General features: G+C 58.1%; 2 protein-coding genes across 5 annotated transcripts in view; one reads left to right on the forward strand and one right to left on the reverse strand.

Moving 5' to 3' along the window:
* KLHDC4 (kelch domain containing 4) overlaps positions 1-3,721 on the forward strand; it is a 57,180-nt gene extending 53,459 nt beyond the window's left edge. For 3 of the 4 annotated variants that reach the window (XM_038538090.1, XM_038538092.1, XM_038538093.1), the window contains 3 exons: positions 685-893; positions 1,507-1,909; positions 2,680-3,713. In XM_038538090.1, coding sequence (XP_038394018.1) covers positions 685-893; positions 1,507-1,909; positions 2,680-2,900 — 833 coding nt within the window. In that variant the 3' untranslated portion in view covers positions 2,901-3,713. Of the gene's footprint in view, positions 1-684; positions 894-1,506; positions 1,910-2,679 lie in introns of all 4 variants that reach the window. The other variant, XM_038538091.1, reaches the window with a different exon arrangement.
* Positions 3,722-11,083: 7,362 nt separating this feature from the next.
* JPH3 (junctophilin 3) overlaps positions 11,084-19,440 on the reverse strand; it is an 87,420-nt gene continuing 79,063 nt past the window's right edge. The window contains exons 3-5 of the mRNA XM_038538094.1: positions 17,031-17,155; positions 14,291-15,189; positions 11,084-12,638 (exon numbers count right to left, since the gene is read on the reverse strand). Coding sequence (XP_038394022.1) covers positions 12,558-12,638; positions 14,291-15,189; positions 17,031-17,155 — 1,105 coding nt within the window. The 3' untranslated portion in view covers positions 11,084-12,557. The remainder of the gene's footprint in view (positions 12,639-14,290; positions 15,190-17,030; positions 17,156-19,440) is intronic.

Genomic DNA, 19,440 nt, shown 5'->3' on the forward strand with positions numbered 1-19,440 from the left:
GAATTGACCTCATGGCCCAGTAATGGGTTACCCACCCCCGCCACCAAAGTTGCGCCTGTGCTGTGCACTGATGAACAACAGTTGGACACGACATTGTAGGGCATTTGCCATTTGTTGCTTCTGTTAAGTTTTTCTTAAGCATTCATTAAACAAAAAAATCTCAGTTCTTTTTTCTAGATGTAGTGGGAAGGCTTTCCCCCATGCTTCATACTAGGTCATGTTTTGAGGGTTACCATGTTAATTAGGCACCTGCCATGAGAGAAGAGCATGTTGCCTATGGGACAGGTGGGCTGTCTGCAGTTCTTAGCAGCGGTGGGACCAGAGCAGCTGCCTGAGACAGCGGTCTCTGCCCCAGGGCATGGCACAATGGGAGGCCCTCCTGGCACTGCTGCCTGCCTGCCTGCCTCACTCGTGGCCAGGCCTCTGAGCTACAGCCAGGAAGTGCTTGGCGGAGCGGGTGTGTGGAAACGTTACCTAGTGCGTGTGGGACTTTCAGCAGTAGGGTGAAACTCCAGGGCATATTGGGCTGTGTTTTATATTTCTGCGAAGGGCTCAGAGCTAATGTCCCTGGTGCCCTCTCGCCTGCAGTCTTGTTTCCACTTGTCCCGGTCACTCAGGGCCAAGTGATACTGGATGTGACTGTGGCTGGCTCCCTTTTACGCTGTGTTCCCTCTCCTCCTACAGGCAGCTGGAGGTGGACTCGGATTAATCCTGCAGGAGCCAAGCCCACTCCGAGGTCTGGCTTTTCGGTGGCTGTGACCCCGAACCATCAGACGCTGCTCTTCGGGGGAGTCTGTGATGAGGAAGAGGAAGAGAGCCTGGAGGGGGACTTCCTTAACGACCTGCACTTCTACGATGCCACCAGGAACCGCTGGTTTACGGGGCAGCTCAAGGTAGAACTGGGTCCCAAAGTGTATAACACGGTGGCCACGTATCAGACATATAACCCCAACACAGGGCTGCCCCTGTTTGCCTCTGTCGAGTCAGCTGGTTCTTCTGGCCAGGTGTCAAGATGCCCAGGGCCTCCCCAGTCCCTCTTGTCTATGGGGCTCCATATGAGCTCTCTGTCTTTACTGTCCAAGGGGCCAGGAACAGGCCACCCTGCCCCTCTGCCCACTCTACAGTGGTACCATGGATAGCCATCCCAGCAGTGGGGTTCCCCATGAGCTTCTGGTCTGGATGAGTTGATGGGGTGAGCGGCCTCAAGGCTGGAGGAGGCAGCCCACTCTGGTTGAAGAGCCTTGGCATCTCTGCCAGGAATCGGGTAGCGGTGCAGCTCGTGTCTGGACTCGTGGCCCTCTCTACCTTTTTCTCAGAGAGGTCACACATAGGCAGAGTCTCTGTGCCCCCTGGGTGAACCATAGCACATGGGTTAGGGCAGGTGTGTAAGCTTTGTGGCCCAATCCCCCTTGGGAGGAGTCACACTTGAACCCATGTTACTCAAGGTTGCTTGCCTGCTCACAGCTGCCTGCTGCTAAAATGCATGGCCTTGTTTTTCATCAACAGGGACCTAAGTCCGAGAAGAGGAAACGTAGGAGAGGCAAAAAAGCAGAGCCCGAGGGTCCTGACAGGCAGGAACATGGGGGAACCAGTGCCCAAGAGCCCCTGGAGGTGGTCAGAGAGGTGGTCACAGAAGACGGGACCGTGATCACCATTAAACAGATGTTTGCCACCCCGGGGCCAGCTGGAAAACCTCAGTCCAACGAGGAGGACAGCCCTGATGAAGTGGGTGGCCCTGTGGTGGAGCCAAGCCCCCGCTCAAACGCCATGCTGGCCGTGAAGCACGGGCGGCTCTACCTTTACGGGGGCATGTTTGAAGCAGGTGACCGCCAGATCACCCTCAGTGACCTGTACTGCCTGGATCTCCAAAAGATGCAGGAGTGGACGGCCTTGGTGGAGATGGATCCAGGTGAGCTGAGTCGGAGATAAGCTCCTCCACATGGTGGGGCGGGAACCCCCTAAGAGCTATCTGTGAAATCTGCCTGCAGGTGCCCCCTCACATCTACCCTGTGCCACTGAGCCTGCAGTGGGCAAGCCCTGTATCCCTCACCTCTGGCCGTTCATAGCAGGGTGGGCCCTGGCCATGGTGAGGGCCACATCCTGTGCATGTCCATCCCTGCTCTGGGAGCAGAGGTGGGTAGGCTGCTCACTCCAGCACTCCCGTGAGCCTTAGGCGTGTCCTGGTACTGCTCAGAGGTGTGCTGTAGCAAAAACATCTCGCGGAGGCCCTCCCCCCATGACCGCAGCTTCTGAGCATGTGAGGGCAGAGCAGGCCCATGACCATCGCAGGGTCCCGCAGGCCTCCTCTGACCCATACTTCTTGGTCCCACGCTGCCTCGTTGCATGCTGGCAGCTGCTGGACACAGGCTACCACTTCTTTTAAGACCAGAGACTAGAAATAAAGTTAAAATCCACACTCTTAGGGAAAGTTACTCAGTGGCTGGTGTGAAAAGCATCTGTCTTCCAGTGAGATAATGCAGAGCCAGGCATCAGGAGAGAACTCAGCATGGTCTTATATCGTTGCCAGTCACTTCACCCCACCTCTGCTCAGAGACCCAGAGAAAACAACACGTTTCCTCTAAGCGTGCAGAGGTGCCAGGCCAGGGCCACTCCCACACCACGAGTCTCTGGGGCTGCCCTGCCACGTTGACACTCTGAACATGTGCTTTTGCTTTCAAGGAACTCAAGAGTGGCTGGAGGAGTCAGACTCGGAAGAGGACAGCAATGAGGGCGAGGGCACCGAGGACGAGGACAGTGGCGAGAGCGACAAGGAGGCTGGGGGTGAGTGTGGTGCGTGTGCCCACCAGGGGCAGCAGGAGACCCACGGCCCAGCCGCTCCAGAGCCTAGGGCTCTGCACCAAACCTCGACTTCGGGGGTCACTTCGCTCCCGAAGCCCTAACTTTGATAACGAGAGACTCAAACGCTTTACTGAAGTTTTATTAAAATTTGGCTTTGCTTTGTAGATGTGCTCTCACGGCAAGCTTAAGTTTTTGAAAGAACATTTGTATGTGGAGTGCGTTTGAGCAGCGCCGTCTTGGTTTCTTTGATGGAATGAAGATTTCCTCACCATGTGATTTCTCTAGATTTGGTGTTCTCGTGCTCACCCGGCCAGGCTGTGAGCGGGGGGTGGCCTCTGGAGCTGCCTGACCCAGGCTTTGCTCCCACCCCCTCCTTCCCTGAGGAGGAGCCCCCTCGCCATTGCCTGCCAAGCGGCTTGCAGCCTGCCTGCCCGGGCTGAATCGTATCGGGTGGAGCTCGCCCTGGATGACACTGGGCCCCACATGGAGAAGAGAGCAGCCCACGTCGTGGCCAGCACTTCATGTGATGACTCAGCCTAAGGCCCCGCCTACTGGGCTGGAAGTAAACCCGAGTGAGGTGCAGTTGCCTTCCCTTAGCATCACTGGGTGTGATTTAAATAATTCAGCCTCAGGATGAAGCTGCAGCACAGCTGATCTTCTGTGCGGCCCAGTGGTGCCTGTGGGATGTCCCCCCTACCACGCTGAGTGGTGCCGTGAGGGTGAGGCGGCATGTGGTATGCTTTGTGTGCGGTTTCCCTTCTGCCAGATGAGGCGCACATTCTGATTGACAGTACATTGTCAGCCGGGAGATCTCAGCCTTGATTTCTGGAAGTTCTTGGTGGCAGCCCCCTGACCACCTTTACATGCTGTGTATCTCTGCAGATCTTTGAAATAAAATTCCTGTTGGCTGGGTGGTTCTGCATTTTCTCTGCCACTGGCTGTGCTCGGGCCTCTGAATATTCCTGACTCCTCAGAACTGCTCTGCCAGCCTTTTGTGGGAAAAGGAGCCACCCTCTGCTCTTTCCCTTTCAGGCTCCAGGTTGTCACTGGCAAAGTGACAAGAGGATGGGAAGCCTGAGGTCAGGGACCCCGCTGTCTCCACATGGTGCTGCTGTCTAGCATCTGTGGAGTGGGTGTTCCTCACGGTGGCAGCCTATGGTGCCCCACCAACTGGTGCTTGCTCCAGGGTTCGTGGCTGGGACCGGTTTTCGTCATATAATTGGGGTCACAAGTTGGGCCTTGAAATCATACCCGGTACCTTTTTTCACCTTGAATATCTGTTAAAATGAGAATGTAGATTTTGAGTTTTTAGTAACAGGACCAGCATGCCATCTGTCCCCTGGAACAGGCCATCCCCCACAGTGCCTGGACTCTACCAGACAAGAGTGGTAATGCCCACTTGTGGCAGAGCAGAGCCTGGCCTGGGAAGGTGTTCATGGAAGGACGAGGGCTGACTTGATCCTGGCGTCACGCTGCTCAGTCCCCACCAGCTTTGACAGCGTGAACTCACGTGTCAGACTTGCCTGGAGTGGATGGGCTCTCACCAGCAGATTAGAACTTGCAAGCTTTCCCCTGATGGTAACCTGTCCGTGTGTCTGCCTGCCCGAGTCCCGCTCTGGGGGCAGTACTGTGGGGGCGTTGGAGAGAGGCCAGGCTGGGTGTCAGGCAGCACAGCACCCATTCAGTCGACGTGGGCTGGGTTTGGTAGACAAGCTGGGTGCTCTGGCTCCAGTGGTGTATTTATAGCACTGCCCTTGGTTGCTGGGGCAGTCCAGGTCTTCCTTGGGCACTCGGGGTGGAGTCTCACTGGAAGGTCCTCAGGCATGGCTGCTGGTAATGCCATGGCTGGTGTGCAGGGCCTCCCGGGTCCCCTGGGTGCCTGCCCTGCCCACTCCTATGACGTGGCACCCCAGCCCCTGCCGTGTGGCTGCTTTAGGAGGAGGTCCTTGCAAGAGCGTGTTGGCTCTGCCCTAGCTGTCTTGTCAGAGGCCTGTGTGTTACTGATTGTATGATAGAGCAGGTTTGACAGAAGGTATTTTTGGATCAGCCAAGTTGAAAGAGAACTAGCAAATCCTCTAAAGAAACTCCTTCTACAAACAAGTTTTTGTTCTGCCATCATATCCATAGGGTTAATGCTAAAAACTCAGTTTGAGTGGACCAATGAGAATAAACAAACAAGCTTTCAGAGAAAGAGCTATCTCTGCTGCGTAATTGCTGTGATTCAAACACCAGGAAAGGCGTACTTTAGATGTTCAGCAGCGGGAGAGGCGGCCATGTGTTCTCGGATCATGAGAATCCCCAGGAGCGGGACCAGCACACCACTGTGAGGTCTCTCGGTGACTGGTGTGCCCAGTGGACATTCTGGACACTCTGATGGCCACCACAGGCATGAGTGGCCAGTATGAAGCCTGAGGCCTCCATTGCCTGCATCTCTGGAGTCAGAACAGCTGGAAACAGCTGTGTTCCAGGTCAGTGAGGGCTCTGAGAGGATTGTACATCCTGTCTTCTCTGCTCTGTCTTCTCTGTCTTGGTTGGCTGAGGTGTCGGTAAGCCCCCGGCCCAGTTACTGGGTTCTGCCCTGTTCTCTACAGTGCCTGTTTGCTGGTTGCACCCCCTCAGACACCAGCAGAGCTCCTAGGGGGCTGGGGGCGGGGGTCCAAGTGTGAACAGTTCTCCATCCTCCCCGAGCCCCGGGGGCGGCTCAGCAGCTCTCTGGGTCATGCTGCAGGAGGATGGATTCGAAAGGGCTGGTCAGAGGTGGATTTCTGGGGTAGGGTTGGATAGAACAAATATCCGGGAACTACCAGTTAAGCTTGGACGTCCTTACCATTCAGAGTGTTTTTCCATTTGTCTCTAGAAGATACGAGATGGTATTTATTGCACTTTGACATCTTTTGGGTTTTTTACCAAGTTGTACGGGCAGGGAGTCAGCAGCTAGCTGTTGGTGGAGACACACCGAGGGGGCATAGGCTGCCACCCAGGGGAGGTCAGGCTCAGGTGACCGAAGTGAGGTTCACACCTGGAAACCAGCCCCCCACTTGTGCTGGGGTGAGGAGATGGTGATGGTGTTGACTGGGGCTGGGTATGACCTGCTTCTGCTTGAGTGAGTGTGAGATCCATCTGCCGTCCACTGAAGCAGCCTTCGAAGTGACTGCCATGTATGTGCCGGGTGTCTTGAACCAGGGAGCAGGCTGTGTGCATGGTCACCAGAGACTGGTGTTGTCTTACTGGCCCAAGTGGCTCCTGAGTATAACCAGAGGCATCTTCATTTCTTTTCTGCGAGAGAGCATGAGCAGTGCTGGGTTCAGTTTGGGCCTGGTCACCCAACAGCACTGGTGCCCAGTGAGAAGCTAGGGTGCAGCCAGTGGCCAAGGATATAAGCCATCAGGACTTGAGCCCCCATGGGTGCAGCCAGTGCTGGGCCTGGTATGCTGGTGCCGAGCAGGAGTGGGACCTTCTGGACCAGACCTGAGCTGGGCTTGTGGAGTGGGGGAGCCATGTGCCAGGGCTCTGGACTGGGGAGGTGGGTCTGGAAAGACACAAGTGTATCTAGGGAGCTGGTCCTGAGGTGGGAGAAACTCGTCAGAAAGGAAGGCTGAGTAAGCTCCCCATGAACATAAATCAAAGTAGGCTGAACAAAGCGATGCCATGAGACCCTGGGGCAGAGCCTGTGGAGGGGAGTGTGTGGGGCCAGTGGTGCTGGTGGGGCTAACTCAGGGAGGAGGGGGTGCATGTCAGGCTGGGCTCCCAGAGCCCTCCTGCCCAAGACCTAGGACACAGGGCTGCATCTAGGGGGAATGCAGGCTCTGCCCCAAGAGGGAATTCACATTTCTCCCTCTCAAAATTTTGGCATTAGAAGGAGATTGCAGTGAAGACCCTGATCTGTAATGAGATGATGCAAGGGACCCAAAGTTTTCAAATGATGTTTATTACTAAAAGGAGCAAAATTGTTTTAAATCTTGACAGTATCCCTTGCTTTCAGATAGTGAAATACATAATAGTGGTATGATTTGAAGTGTTACATTCATTGAGGAAAAGTATTTAATTTTCATTTTATAAGTAACCAAGCTATTTTTCCCAGCTAAAAGATAAAATGGCGAGGTAACATTTTTAGCCGCTTCATCAATAAGAAAAATCAAAACATAGTTAACATTCCCTTTTTGTCAATGCACAAACGATTGCACTGTATTAAAGTTTACATGCACCAGGGGGAAAGTGGGAAAGAGAAAACGCAGATCGAGACCGATTTATGTCAGAATTCACAAAAAGGCATCTCTGTCAGGGTGAGCGGTCTCCTGTGTAGTGTGAGGGCATGTGTGCACACGCTGCTCACCTGAGCAGTGAGGGCTGCGTCGGTTTTGTTTCGATCAGGCTACAGCGGTTGCTGTTTCTTTGGACGTGGTGAATGGTACAAGTAAGCAGAGTCCAGCTGTGGGTTCATCAGCTCAGTGCACTGGAGGCACCAGCAGCTCGGCAGTGGGGGGTCCCCGCCTGCCAGTAACCCCGAGTGCCGGCGTTCCGCGCACGGGGCCGACCCAGCACCAGCGGGCATCAGGCTGGAAGTGCAGGCCACATTGCTCTGGTGGTGGCAGTGACAGTGCTACATAGAGCAGGGCCCACCCAGGGATCCCAAGCTGGGGCTGCAGGAGCAGCCTGTGTTGGGGCGTGCCTGTGGAGCTGACTACCCCCCTCCTGTACCCACACCTTTCTTCTCCCTGCTGGGTGCCTGGGGGGCAGCTCTCCTCCTCACTCCTGCCTTCCGCAGGCGGACGAGGGTATAGGGTATCCTGGGGATGGACAGTGTTCAGGGAAGGAGACCCCCTCAGGTGGCAGGAGTGCTATTGGCCTCATGGTTGAACAGCATCTGAAGGAAAGCCCTTCATTTGTGACGTGTGTCCTCGCACAGGAAGCAATGGGAGACAATAACTCTGATCTTAGGGGACTAGAAATCTCAAGCTGCTCTGCTAGATCACATGCTGACCTCTGACCTTCATAGCGGGCATGGAATGAATCGTCGGGGCAGGTGCTAGTAGCAACAAGTAGGGGGAGCAGGGCCCAGCCCACACCTGCCCTGCCCACCTGCCCTGCCGTCCCTTGGGGCCTCCTGCCCTTCATGAGTTTGGGCTGCCACTTCCCTGTGTCACCGGGCATTTGCGGCTCAGACAGGATGGAAGGGCAGTGGGAGAGGACATGTGCAGACACAGCAATGAGGTGTGTGTGGGGGTCTTCAGCAGGTGGGAGTGGTGGGGGGCAGACAAGTGAGGTAGGTATGAGGTGTGCTGTTCTCTGCCTTCCCTGCCCGCCATCCCCTGAAGCCCTAGGCCGGGGCTGCCGCACCTACACTGGCCCTGGGCTGCTCTCAACTGCGCAGATCTGCCCTCAGCAGGGCTGCCTGCCTCTCTGAGGTCAAAGGACACGCCAGAGAGCGTGCGTCTGTCCCCCTACCTCTCAAGAATCTCCATGTGGGGGTTTTACGCAGAGGCAGACTCTGAAAGCGACTTCTGTTCCTAGCTCATGGGCTGTAGTTTTGGAGAAGGTGAGGCCGTCCTTAGTAGTATTCACCATCTGGGCGCCACATGGTGCTGGTGTCTCCTGTCTGCAGCTTTCCTAGGTGCCTGGTGTCCTCCCCACCCTCTTCCATGGAGGCTTTCAGCACCTGCGACCCTTGGTTTCCAGAGCTTTCAGACTGTAAAAATACGGCTTCATTTTTCTGTTTTTGAACAAAGGCAACTGTACTTTTTCTGCTTTTAAGGCTGAGTTAGCAACATTTCTTGAGAACAGATCTCAGGGACACTTGAGGACAGATCATTTTTCCAGTCTTCTCTTACGGACAGTATCGCGGGACACATGGCCAGGCCTGGACAGGGAACAAAACTAACAAGGCACCTTGCATTTGCCAGCAAGAGCACACTTCACCCTTGTTCCTCATTGTTTTGTCTGAACTGGTCCTGTTGCTTCACATTTATGCTTATCTGACATGAGCAAATCCTGTCCAAGGCAGGACACCATGGACACATGAGACGCCATCTGCTCTGCTCCGTACTGGCCATTATGTGGGGTCAGGCCGCACACGCGGCTGTGGACAGAGAGGCTTTAAAATCTAGTAGGCACCTTTATGTTAAGTTTCTGAGACCAAAGGCAAGAAAAACCGGAAGACAAGACCCATAGGAGTTGGAGAAAGTGAGCTTAGTCCAGACCTGAGGCTGGCCCTCTCCTTAGTCTAGAGAGGTGTCCTCTTGTGTCTGTAAAGAGGAAGCGAGCACCTGCCTCCAGAGGAGGGCACTGTGGGTGTCTGAGGCGTGTCCACCCGAGTGCCCATGAGACCTGCCTCCAGAGGGGACCCACAACTGGTGCTGATTCAGGAGGGGATCAAGAAAGGTGGCCAAAACCCAAACTAAAAAAATGCAGAAAACACCAGCACATTATCTTCTTCGTACCCCCAGGTGTTCGTCTACATGGAGCCCGTCAGGCTCTCAGTAACGTCCTTTGGTTTTAAGTGGGGTGCCCGTGTAATTTATCCTCCAAACTGGGACTGTTGAAAGTGAAAGGGAGTGTTTCTAGGACCACGTGGGGATGTCAGGTATTGGCCAGGATGTGGGGTGCCTGTTGGAGTGGGCACCAAAACCAGGCACCGAGGGCATCTGGGCTGGTGAGACCTGAGCCGAGTCCAGGCACCAGGGCATCTGGGTTGGCACAGGTGCTGAGGAGCCCGCTCTGCCACTGTGTGTGTGTGTGTGTGTGTGTGTGTGTGTGTGTGTGTTTGCGTTTGCGTACACGTGCTCATAGCCCATGCAGTAGCTTCAACAAAGACGTGAGTTTATCAACTGGTAAATGTGGCTGTAGACTTCTTGGGAGAGCGATTTTGGCAATGGGCATTGCACTTTTTTGGGTACCCGGAAGTTTTTTCCATCGATGTCCTCTTCCTGGTCACTTATTTGGGCTTCTGTATTGCATCCCTGCTCTGTGTCTTTGGGAATCCCGTGCACTAATGATGAGGAAGCTTGGAAGTGTGGATAATTTTTCATGTGCTTGAAATCATCCAATCACTTTACAGGCCCTGAGCAAATTTCAGAAAGCATAGGTAGCCTGCCATGTAAGTTTCCTCACATTTTTGGTAAATGCAGCAGGTGTACCGTGGGCACAGACAAGCTCCCCTGCTGACCCCGGGGGCGGGGAGGGGAGGGCAGCATCCTGCCCAGGTGACATGTGACTTCAGGGCTCCCAGCCCAGGGAGGGCGGCAAGAGCTGGGCATGGAGCGGTGACCTGGCTGCCCCCTTCCCCACAGGCCCCAACTCAGGAGCTCTTGGCCTCTGACTTCACATCTAGCACATGGAAGCAGCTGTCAGGGGAGAAAAGGACTCTCATGAGGTTGTTCTGGGAGTAATTAAAACTTGTCAACACTTGGTACCACATGGGGCCAGCCCTGACATGCACGTCCGTCCATGCTTCCTGACAGTCCCGTGTGACTTGTCTAGCTCCACATGCGCATCCATCGGGAACATGCAGGAGAGACGCTGGTTAGCTGCCCCGGCCCCAAAGTAGGACAGGCACACCTATTGGGGGATCCCAAGGCTTGGGGCCTATAGGAGAAGCCAGCCAGGTGTACGTAAGCACTCATGCCTGCTGAGCTGCCCGGTCCTTAAGCAGTTTGGAAACCACTTCAAGATACACTTCTAGAGTCTCTGAGACCTGGGACGTTGTGGTCTTCGTGGAACCCACGGGTAGTTCCCCGGTGGGCAGGGAAAGGGCAAAGCGCTCTGGTTTCCACAGCTGTGGTTTCAGTGGTCAGATGCGTGACGTGACCCAAGCCAGTCACTGTGTGAGCCCCTCCTGCTTTCACTGGGCGGCATACACACATTTATCTGAGTGCCTCCCAGGTCAGCACATGCATGCGCACACGTGTGTGTGTAACCAAATGTAGGTACCATTTTGTGTCATGCTGTTACCAGAATGTACTAAAATCTGTGGTCCTTATGAAGAGTTACAAACACAACTATAATACCCGTGTCCCAGCATGGAGGACTCTGAGCTGCAAGGAGCAGGAGTCTTTATTTGGTTCACCTCAGATCTGCAGCAACCACTCGGTAGTAAAAAAAAAAGAACGGAAAGTAAGATGTACAAAAAGATGCAATTTCCCTTTAGAAAGTGACATTACCAGCAACGTATTTCTTATGGATCCTCGCCTCCCTCTCCTATGTCCCCACTCCCCAAAAAAGACCCCCAGACTAAGCCAAACTGAGAAGAAGTGGGGAGTGAATGTAGAACGGAAAAAATAAAACTGGCTTTAACTGGAACATGCTCTAATCTTTAGTTTATTTCTGGTTAAAAATATAGCAATCCAGTGCAGTGTAGTAAAGAAATCTGCTTGAAAGGTAGCAGAGAAACAGCTGAACATAAGCAAAGCAAGGCAGAGTCCATAGCCGGGCCGGGCCCAGGACGGCTGTGGAAGCTCCCGGTGAGGGCCGTCCCAGGTGTGAGCGCAGAGGCCTGCGTATGGACGTGGCCATGCCCCATAGACACGTCCATACCCACGGGCTGGGGCTGGCTCCAGCGCTAGGACCATGGGGCGCCCAAACCTCCTGGAACCTTTTTTCTTTCATTTGGATGATGGAGCAACAGTGGTAGAGGATATAGACCCAAACTCAACCACGTGTATTCGGGTGAGAGGGAGAAGCTACGACTGCTTAGGAATTTTCGTTCACATTCCTGTCCTGGGACCAATTCAGCTCTAGGGTACGAATGAGGCATCTAGACAGAGTGTGCACATCGGGAGGGGGAAGGGAGCCCCCACACAGGACAGAGCTGCAGGGATCGTGTGCTGAGTGACCGTGAGAGAGGATGGCGCGGAGGGCCAGGTCACTGCCATAGACGTTGGACGGGGCCAGGGGACCTGGATACACCTGCTGCATGCCAAGTGTACAAATGCCACACTTGGGGCCAGCCTGAGGGCTAAGTGGCCCCATGCCACTCTCCACCCTCGGTCCTGTCTGCAGCCCTGCTTCCTGGGGATGGGGGAGGGGTTGGGGGGAAGGATGGTGGGCGTGGGTGTGGGGGCAGACCCGGGGAGCAGAAGGACCTTCCTTTCAGACTCTGTGGGGAGTTAGCCTCACCTCCAAGGCCAGAGGGAGCAGAGGGCAGGATGTGGCGTTTCAGGGGGAAGAGAAGAGGCAGCAGGTCCCTGCTTCCTCAAGTACACAGCACATACTCCGAATAGACGCCCAGGCTGCTGCCAACGGGGACGGCACTCCCTCTCCCCCCTGCTGCACGCCCATACGGTCACCCGCTCACTCTGCCAGGACCCAGAGGAAAAGCAGAGGTAGCCGACTTCCTGTGCTCAGCCTGACAGCAGCTGCTTCCCCATCGGCCGGGCACAGCTGGACACGCGGGGGCCTTCCTCCACTGCCTCCTCTTCCAGTCCCAGGCCGGCTGTGATGGCGGCGAGGACCGTGGCCGCTTTAGTTTTCGGCCACTGATTTGCTGGGATCCCTTTCCTTTCCACACCAAGCTGGAGGGTCGGCGTGCTGGCCTCCTTCTGCCATGCCACACAGCATCGTGTTATACAAGCAAAGAATTTTGGCTAAAATCCAAAAAACATTACCCAGAAAAAAAGGCAAACTGTGAGTAATACCCAATCATGTTGTTCTGTGAAAAGACTCGGAAGTGGTTGTCGGGCTGTCCGAGTTACGATCCTTCCCTTTTGTCGTGTGTTAAGGTCCCTTTGTACACCAGTCGTTGTTTTTGCTAACGTGACATCTCATCAGATGAAAAAGTTAATAAACAAAATGGCGACTCCGATGTTGAGCAAGATCACCATGGCCACCAGGATGGGAGCCGAGCCCTGCAACAGGAGGAGGACAGGAGAGTTGAGCCCACACCCGGCCTGCCCCTTCCCCGCCCCTCCCCAAAGCAGGTGCTGAGAGGGCGGCCCGCCGAAGTGGGGTGGCCCAAGGCCGGGAGAGGGTCGTCCTCCTCAGGCTGCAGTGACTGGTCCGGGAAGCCCCTGTACATCTTCCCTCCCCATGCGCCAGGTGGCCTCAATGAAATGTCCCCAGCTCTGCAGCTGGAATGAAAGAGGACTGTCCCCGGGATTTCCCATGTGGCCCACCCAGAACGCCCGGCCTTTCCTGCCCCTGGAGCATGGCTGCCTGGGCCACAGCCTCCCTTCCTGGGGCTGGCTGTCCCTGGGACCTCAACGCTGAGGAGTGCAGAGGCCACGTGCTGGACGAGGGGCACCAGCAGAGCCCAGCTGGAGGCCAGCCACCTGCTTGTGCCTCTCCCCCAGGGCGCTTCATCTTCCAGCACCAACATGGTCCTCTCCCACCCCTGTCCCTCATCCAGCTTCCTAAAATAACCTCACATGCACTGTGCACATGTGTGTACACATGGGCACACATACCACATACAAATATGTGCAGACATTTCTGGCTGCTGGGTCAGTGGCCGGAGCTCTGGGTCCCAGCTCATCTGGCCCAGCAGATGCACTCAGGGCTGCTCTGTGGTGGGATTTGGGCACGGGGAGGCAAAAACACCAAGGAACCAGCCCACCAACAGGACAGAGGCACCTGACCCCAGAAAGCCTCCCTTCAAGGAGCACAGGGCCCTGACGTGCCAGATGGTGCCACTTCTAGGCACAGGCATGGACACTGACTCCGCCTGGCAGCTCTGCTGGGTCCCAGATGTGTCCAAGGCTCTGCATACCCCATGGGGCAGGCGTGTGGCCCTTCACCAGCAGGTGAACAGGCCCTCGTGGGGTGATGATGCAGGTCCCAGCTGGCCCAGGCGGGTCTGAGAAGCTGTGGCCAGGGGAGCAGGACAGGGCTGCCCCTGGGTGGAAGCCTCCAGGGGAAGGGTCCTAGAAGGTCCCTCCTGTGTGAGAACCCACCCGGCCCAACACAGTCCAGCCCAGGAGCCAACGTTCTATCCTCTATGCTGCCTGCCATTGGAGGCGTACAAGGACCGTGAGCAAGCCCTGGTGTCCCCCACTGGACGTGGTGACGTAGATCATGACCCCATCCTGAGTGTCAGATCCCAAAGGCAGGTGAGCCAGAGAGGCTGTATTCTCAGGCTACTTGTGAAGACTGCAGCTCTCGTGGGGAGGGAAGCCTTGGCATGGATGGCCTTGCCCATGAGAGTGGGCATCGTGGGAGGACCCCAGCGCCTGGCCCCCAAGGGAAGGTCTGGACAAAGCAGAGAGGTGAGAGAGGTGTGGTCTGGACAAAGCAGTCCTGAGCCCGGGTGCAGCCCAATGCCCCAGCTGCTTCGGCCAGCTCTCTGTGTTCTCCAGGACCTGGGACCGTCCTCAAACCCAGTGATAGCAAGGGGTCCTTGCCAGGGCAAGGGAGGGCCCTCAGAGGCAGTGGAGTCCCGCTACAGCCCTGTTTCTTTTGGGAGCTTCTAGAACCGCCCAAGTGCATACCCTGTTGCCCACCCAGGCTTCCTCTGGGGAGGGGAGGGTCCCTCCCCCCACCGCCAGTGGCCGCTGACGCTCACCGTGCTGGACTTGAGCTCGTCCCCATTCTCCTCGTCCGACTCCAGTGCCACAGGTGAGGACTTCTGGGGCGGGGAGAAGGCCAAGTCCCAGCGCAGCAGGCGTGGCTCAGCCCGGTCCCCCAGCCGCAGGCTCTCCAACCTCTGCACCGCGGGCTCCGCGCAGGGGCCCAGCCTGGCACTGTCCTTGTTCTGGGACTTGGACCGCAGTCTCTGGGTCCCAAAGCCCCGGTCGTCGGCGCGGTGGTCCTCCCCCAAGCCCCGGCAGGCCGCCCCCTTGCTGTAGCGTCTCTTCTGGGGGTGCACCTCCTGCACGTACGAGTCCATCCTCAGCAGCGGCTTCATCTCCATCTCATAGTTGCTCAGCTTCTCCTCGTCCAGCTCCAGCAGCTTGGCACCCCCAGAGCCGGGGTTGCCGGCCCGGTGGTGGGAAGTCCAGGAGAACGTGGGGGGTGATTCCGTCCGCCGCTCCCGGGACTTGGGGTTGCTGGGCTGCTTGTGGCCTGAGCCTCGGGAGCGGAAGTCGTCCGCAGGCTGACCGCTGCGGAGGGCACCGCCGCGGATGCCCCTGGAGCCTCCGGCCTTCTCCTCACCCCAGCTATTGCGGGGATAGTCCCCTCCCCGGCCCTCCAGGAGCATCTGGATGTCCCCGCCTCGCTCCTCATCCACCGACACCTGCCGGGAGAAGTGGGCAACCTTGTTCCGTGAGGCAGGGGCCGGGGGCGGGGTGGCCGTGGGGCTGGCGGGGAAGCTCTGCAGGGGGCTGTCGTCGGGGGTCAGGTCCGAGGGGGTGGTGCCTTTGCGGTACAGCTCGGGGCTCTCCTGCTGCAAGGGCGTCCCCGTGGAGGCCACCTCGACATCACTGCTGGAGATCGGGTGCTTCGGCCGCTGGTACTCGAGCCCTTTATGGAGGGGCGGGAAGCACACACGGGTGGGGTTACTCACACCCTCCGTGTCTCGTGAGGCCTGACCTCACCAGAGGACCGCAGGAGAGCAGGATGGGGCCAGGGCCCTCGCCATGGTGCCCAAAGCCCTTTCATAGAACCACAGGCCCCCCACCCGGCAGGCACTTAGACGGTAGGTCCCACAGTGCAGTGGTGGACGGAGGCTCCAGTCCACCCCCCTGGCTACACTCAAGACCCAAGGCTCAGTGTGCAAGTGCACGGCCAGCCTGCTTAGTGCTCCCACGGCCCACCCGTACCCCAGGTCCCTCCAGAAGGTGAAAGAAGCCTCTTGGTAAGGAGGCCTTCTCCAGGGTCTCATGGCCTCCTTGGGTGCAGCGTGCTGTCCCCTCTCCACCCCCATGCTGGAGTCTCTGAGCTGCAGCAGCAAGGGCCACGGGAGACATGGCCCCCCAGCCTGGCAAGGGCTGGGCCCCGGCCCCTCCGTCTATAAGGGAGGAGAGGTGCACCATGCCATCGGCCACACACGCCAATAAGGCTCCTGCTCCTGCCTCTGGGATATCGAGATGGGGCAGGGAGCAGTACAAGGCAGAGCTTCAGACACCTGAGTAGTCACCGTGGCTGTTGGTGACCACAGGAGGCCCCAGCTGGTCCCGGGCAGGCTGTGTGTCTGGGGGCGCAGTGTACCCCTTCAAGCACAGGGTCTGAAGCTCCACACCGAGGGCTGGTTCCCGCCCTGGAGTTCCTAGGGGGCCAGTGATCACACCCCTGCCCTGTTGTGCTTGGGACTTCCAAGAGCCAGGGCGCCCAGGACGCCATGCCCTGTGGCAAGACCAGGAGGCTGCAGGTCCAGCTGCCCTGTGGACTCCGCACAGCAGAGGGAGTTGTGCCCTCTTGTGCGGCTCCAGCACCTCCACTGCCCAGGCCACCAGCCGGGAGATTATTCTCAGCTGAGATTAGTTCCAGAGCACAAGTCATTCCTGGAAGTATCACTGTCCGGATCAGGGCAGAACATGCAGTACTAGTGGCTGGACTCCCAACATTGGCGTCCCCTGTCTTGCAAGAGTCCTGGGGTTGCCAAGGCCACTCGGGTCCTCCTGCCTCCCAGAAACAGGCCTGGCCTCTTGGCCGCCCCGGAGGCCAGAACCCCTACCCGCGAGGCCTAGAGCCACGAGCTGTAGGAGAGCTTGGTGATCTCAGAACAGACTGGCACATGGCTCTAAAACCTTGAGTGGTTTCTTGCTCTCTAGTCCTAACCTGTGGTTCGGGGGTTCCAAAGGTGGAGAGATACGGGGCGGCTGGTCCACCCTAAGGGCCTCCGCAGCCTCTGGTCATCACTCACCCCAGAGGCTCCAGGCCACCTCTTGGCCCCCAGCTGTGGGCTCACCGGGCTGCATGCGGCTGTGCCCTTGTTAACCCCTCGTGATGGAAGAGGGGCATACAGCCGGCTGACATGCACGGGCTTCTAGCACCTGCCGGAGGAGGGGCCCAGAGCTCCCCCTGCCCTAGAGCTGCGCCGACCACCTCGGCCAGCACCCCCAGTCCCATGTGGCGATCCACATTTCATGACGACCGAAGCCCTAGTTCCTCAGCTGTCCTAGCAGCCTCTGCATGGCTGAGAGCCACCGGGTGGGCAGAGTGGCTACAGAAGAATGACCGGAGCAGGAAGGGCAGGGACAGGACATGGACAGTGACCTCCATGGAAAGCAGGCGTGGTGCACAGATGGCGGTGCACAGGGATGCAGGGGCGGGTGACGCCGAAGCCTCGCACCCCGACATGCACGTCTGAGGGAGGCGTGTGCTGCGGTGCCACGGATGCCCCTTGTGGGATGCGCACTCACCATTTTCCCGGTGCTGGAAGGAAGGCGAGAACTCTTTGGCAGTGATCCTGGCGATGCGTGCCTCCTCCTGAGCCTTCTGTGCTGCGGTGAGGGCGGCCTCGGCCTTGGCCCGGGAGTGGGAGGTCCTGGCAGGGGAGGCAGGGAGGGCGGTAAGGGCTCCAGAAGCAAGGCGGAGGGCCAGTGGCCTCCGAGTCTCCTGTAGTCATTCAGCCAACATACTGCCCACCCAGCAGCCGGCTGAGGGTCTGCCAATGCCTCCAGGCACAGGGCCCCCCACAGCGAGGGCGGGACCTGGCCTCGGACAGATGTCTGCGCCCAAAGGAGAGCCTTCAACCCCGGGCGAGCGAGCACCAGCTCCCGCGGTAAGGAGCCTCCCTCCTTCCCCGTGGCGTGTCCGTAGCCTGGAGGACAAAACGCATGGCCATCTCATCTCTGAGCCTCCCACACAGGCAGGAGCTTGACCAATGCTGGTCTGCCCGGGAAGGAAGAGTTGGGGGACACCTGTGCCCAGCCACAAATGGGGGTGAGCAACCTGCCGGCCGGGCGCCAGAGCCCGAACAGGCCAGGCCTGATGCCAGGACCAGGTCCAAGGGCATAAGGAACCCCAGCTCCAGGCCTGGCACCGGGCCCAGTGAGGGCATCGGCGGGCAGCGCTGGAGACCGTGTCAGAGCCAGACTCCCCTCCCGAGACAGCGCCAACCCCGTGGCCGCCTCTACCCCCTTGCCGTGCCCTCCTCCCTCACCTTCTGGGCTCTGGGAAGGGAAGCCAGGGTGACGGGGCTGGATTCACAGTGGCTGGCCCACGGCCACCTGACCCTCAGCACTCGCTGCAGGGCACGGTCTTGGCCATCACCTGGCACCTTCTGGAAGCTGGTATCACTCCTGTACGCGTGGAGGAGACCAGCTCAGAGTTTGAGAGGTTTCCCCAAGTCAGCATGAATCATGGTCTCTAGAGAGAAAGCATATCCACTTCCCACGGGCTCTGCGCTGGGAGAAGCCCATCTCCCACTGGCTTTTAACTGGGGGTGACTGCCACATGGAGCCCAGGCATGGCCCCTCCTGGGGAGCCATGGCCCCGGGAGGTCACGCTTCTGTGTGACTAACCCCCCCCCCGGCAAGATTCTGGCACCACTGACCTCACGTGTGGGCCCAAAGTCCCTAAGCTCGGGCCTGACATGGGCGACTCTTCCACACACATACACGTGCCAGTGGCCCAGCCTGATGGTGCCACACCCCAGGGTGGGTGGTGGTGCACCTGCCGGCAGGACGACCTCCCCACCCAGAGTGGTCCCAGAGTCTCCAGCTCCGGACCCCAGGGGGCCCTCCTCCTCCTCGTGCTCTAACGGTTGGAGGCGGGGTGGCTGAGCCTCCCACCTGCCTGCTGGCCTGGCCCCAGGGCACTGCTTCCCAGCCTTGGAGCAGCCAGCGTGCCACGGCCCATCCCTGAGAGGGGCAGACTGTCCTCAATGACTCCTCAGCTGACGAGTGGTCACTGCTAGGTGGGGACCCCTTCCCCAGGTGCCGGGGCTCCCGGGAGCCCTGGAGGAGCCGCTTCTGCTACACCCTGCCCAGGCTCTCGGCCGCAGCCCTGGTGCACAGGGGCCTTTGGGTGGGTCCCCATGTCCCCCTGACCTTCTGCTCAAAGCGCCCCACACGGTGTTCTCCTGGCCCTGCAAGGCCGGTGGCCGTCACCATGCGGCGAGGTCCTGAGGCGGAGACGCAGCCCGAACACAGATGGACAGACAGGGCCCAGCCGGATGGCCTGGCCCGGGGAGGAGAGGTGCTCTTGCTGACGGGGCCTTCTCAGCATGCCCAGAACCACACAGCAGCGGAGCTTGGCTCTGGGGGAATGCCACAGCTCTTCCCAGAATGTTCCATGTGGTGGTTTGGTTTGCGGCAATGGCCATTCCATCCAGCGATAACTTGCGTGCTGTACAACTGCCCCATTTACGGTCCCCAGTGGTTTCCAGCGTCTTCATGCTCATGCCTGCACTGCACTCCCCAGGCCCTGGCCCTTTCTCATCAGTGACTCCTCCCCACGGCCCGAAGCACCCAGGGCCCCCGCCTCCCTGTCAGGCCGTGGGCCTGCTCTGGACTTCCTGCCCAGATGATTCTTTGGGGACTGAGTTTTTTAACGGAATTGAAGTTCACATAACAAGGCAGAAACGCAGTCGGGCAGTGAGCGCGCTCACCAGGCTGTGCAACAAGTATTAGCATCTGTTTCCAGGACGTTTCCGTCACCCAGAGGGAGGCCCGTCCCCCTCCCACCCTGCCCCAGCGTGGGGGCTTCTGAATAACCACGTGGTGTTGACGAGGCACCCGCCATGGTCACAGGGCCCAAGTGCGTGTGGCTCCCGCGCATCCCACACTGTGGCGCCCCCCACCCAGGACCTGGGTACGCGGCTGGCAA

The sequence above is a fragment of the Canis lupus genome, chromosome 5 (assembly GCF_011100685.1).
Source record: "Canis lupus familiaris isolate Mischka breed German Shepherd chromosome 5, alternate assembly UU_Cfam_GSD_1.0, whole genome shotgun sequence".
In the NCBI taxonomy this organism is placed as follows: Eukaryota; Metazoa; Chordata; class Mammalia; order Carnivora; family Canidae; genus Canis; species Canis lupus.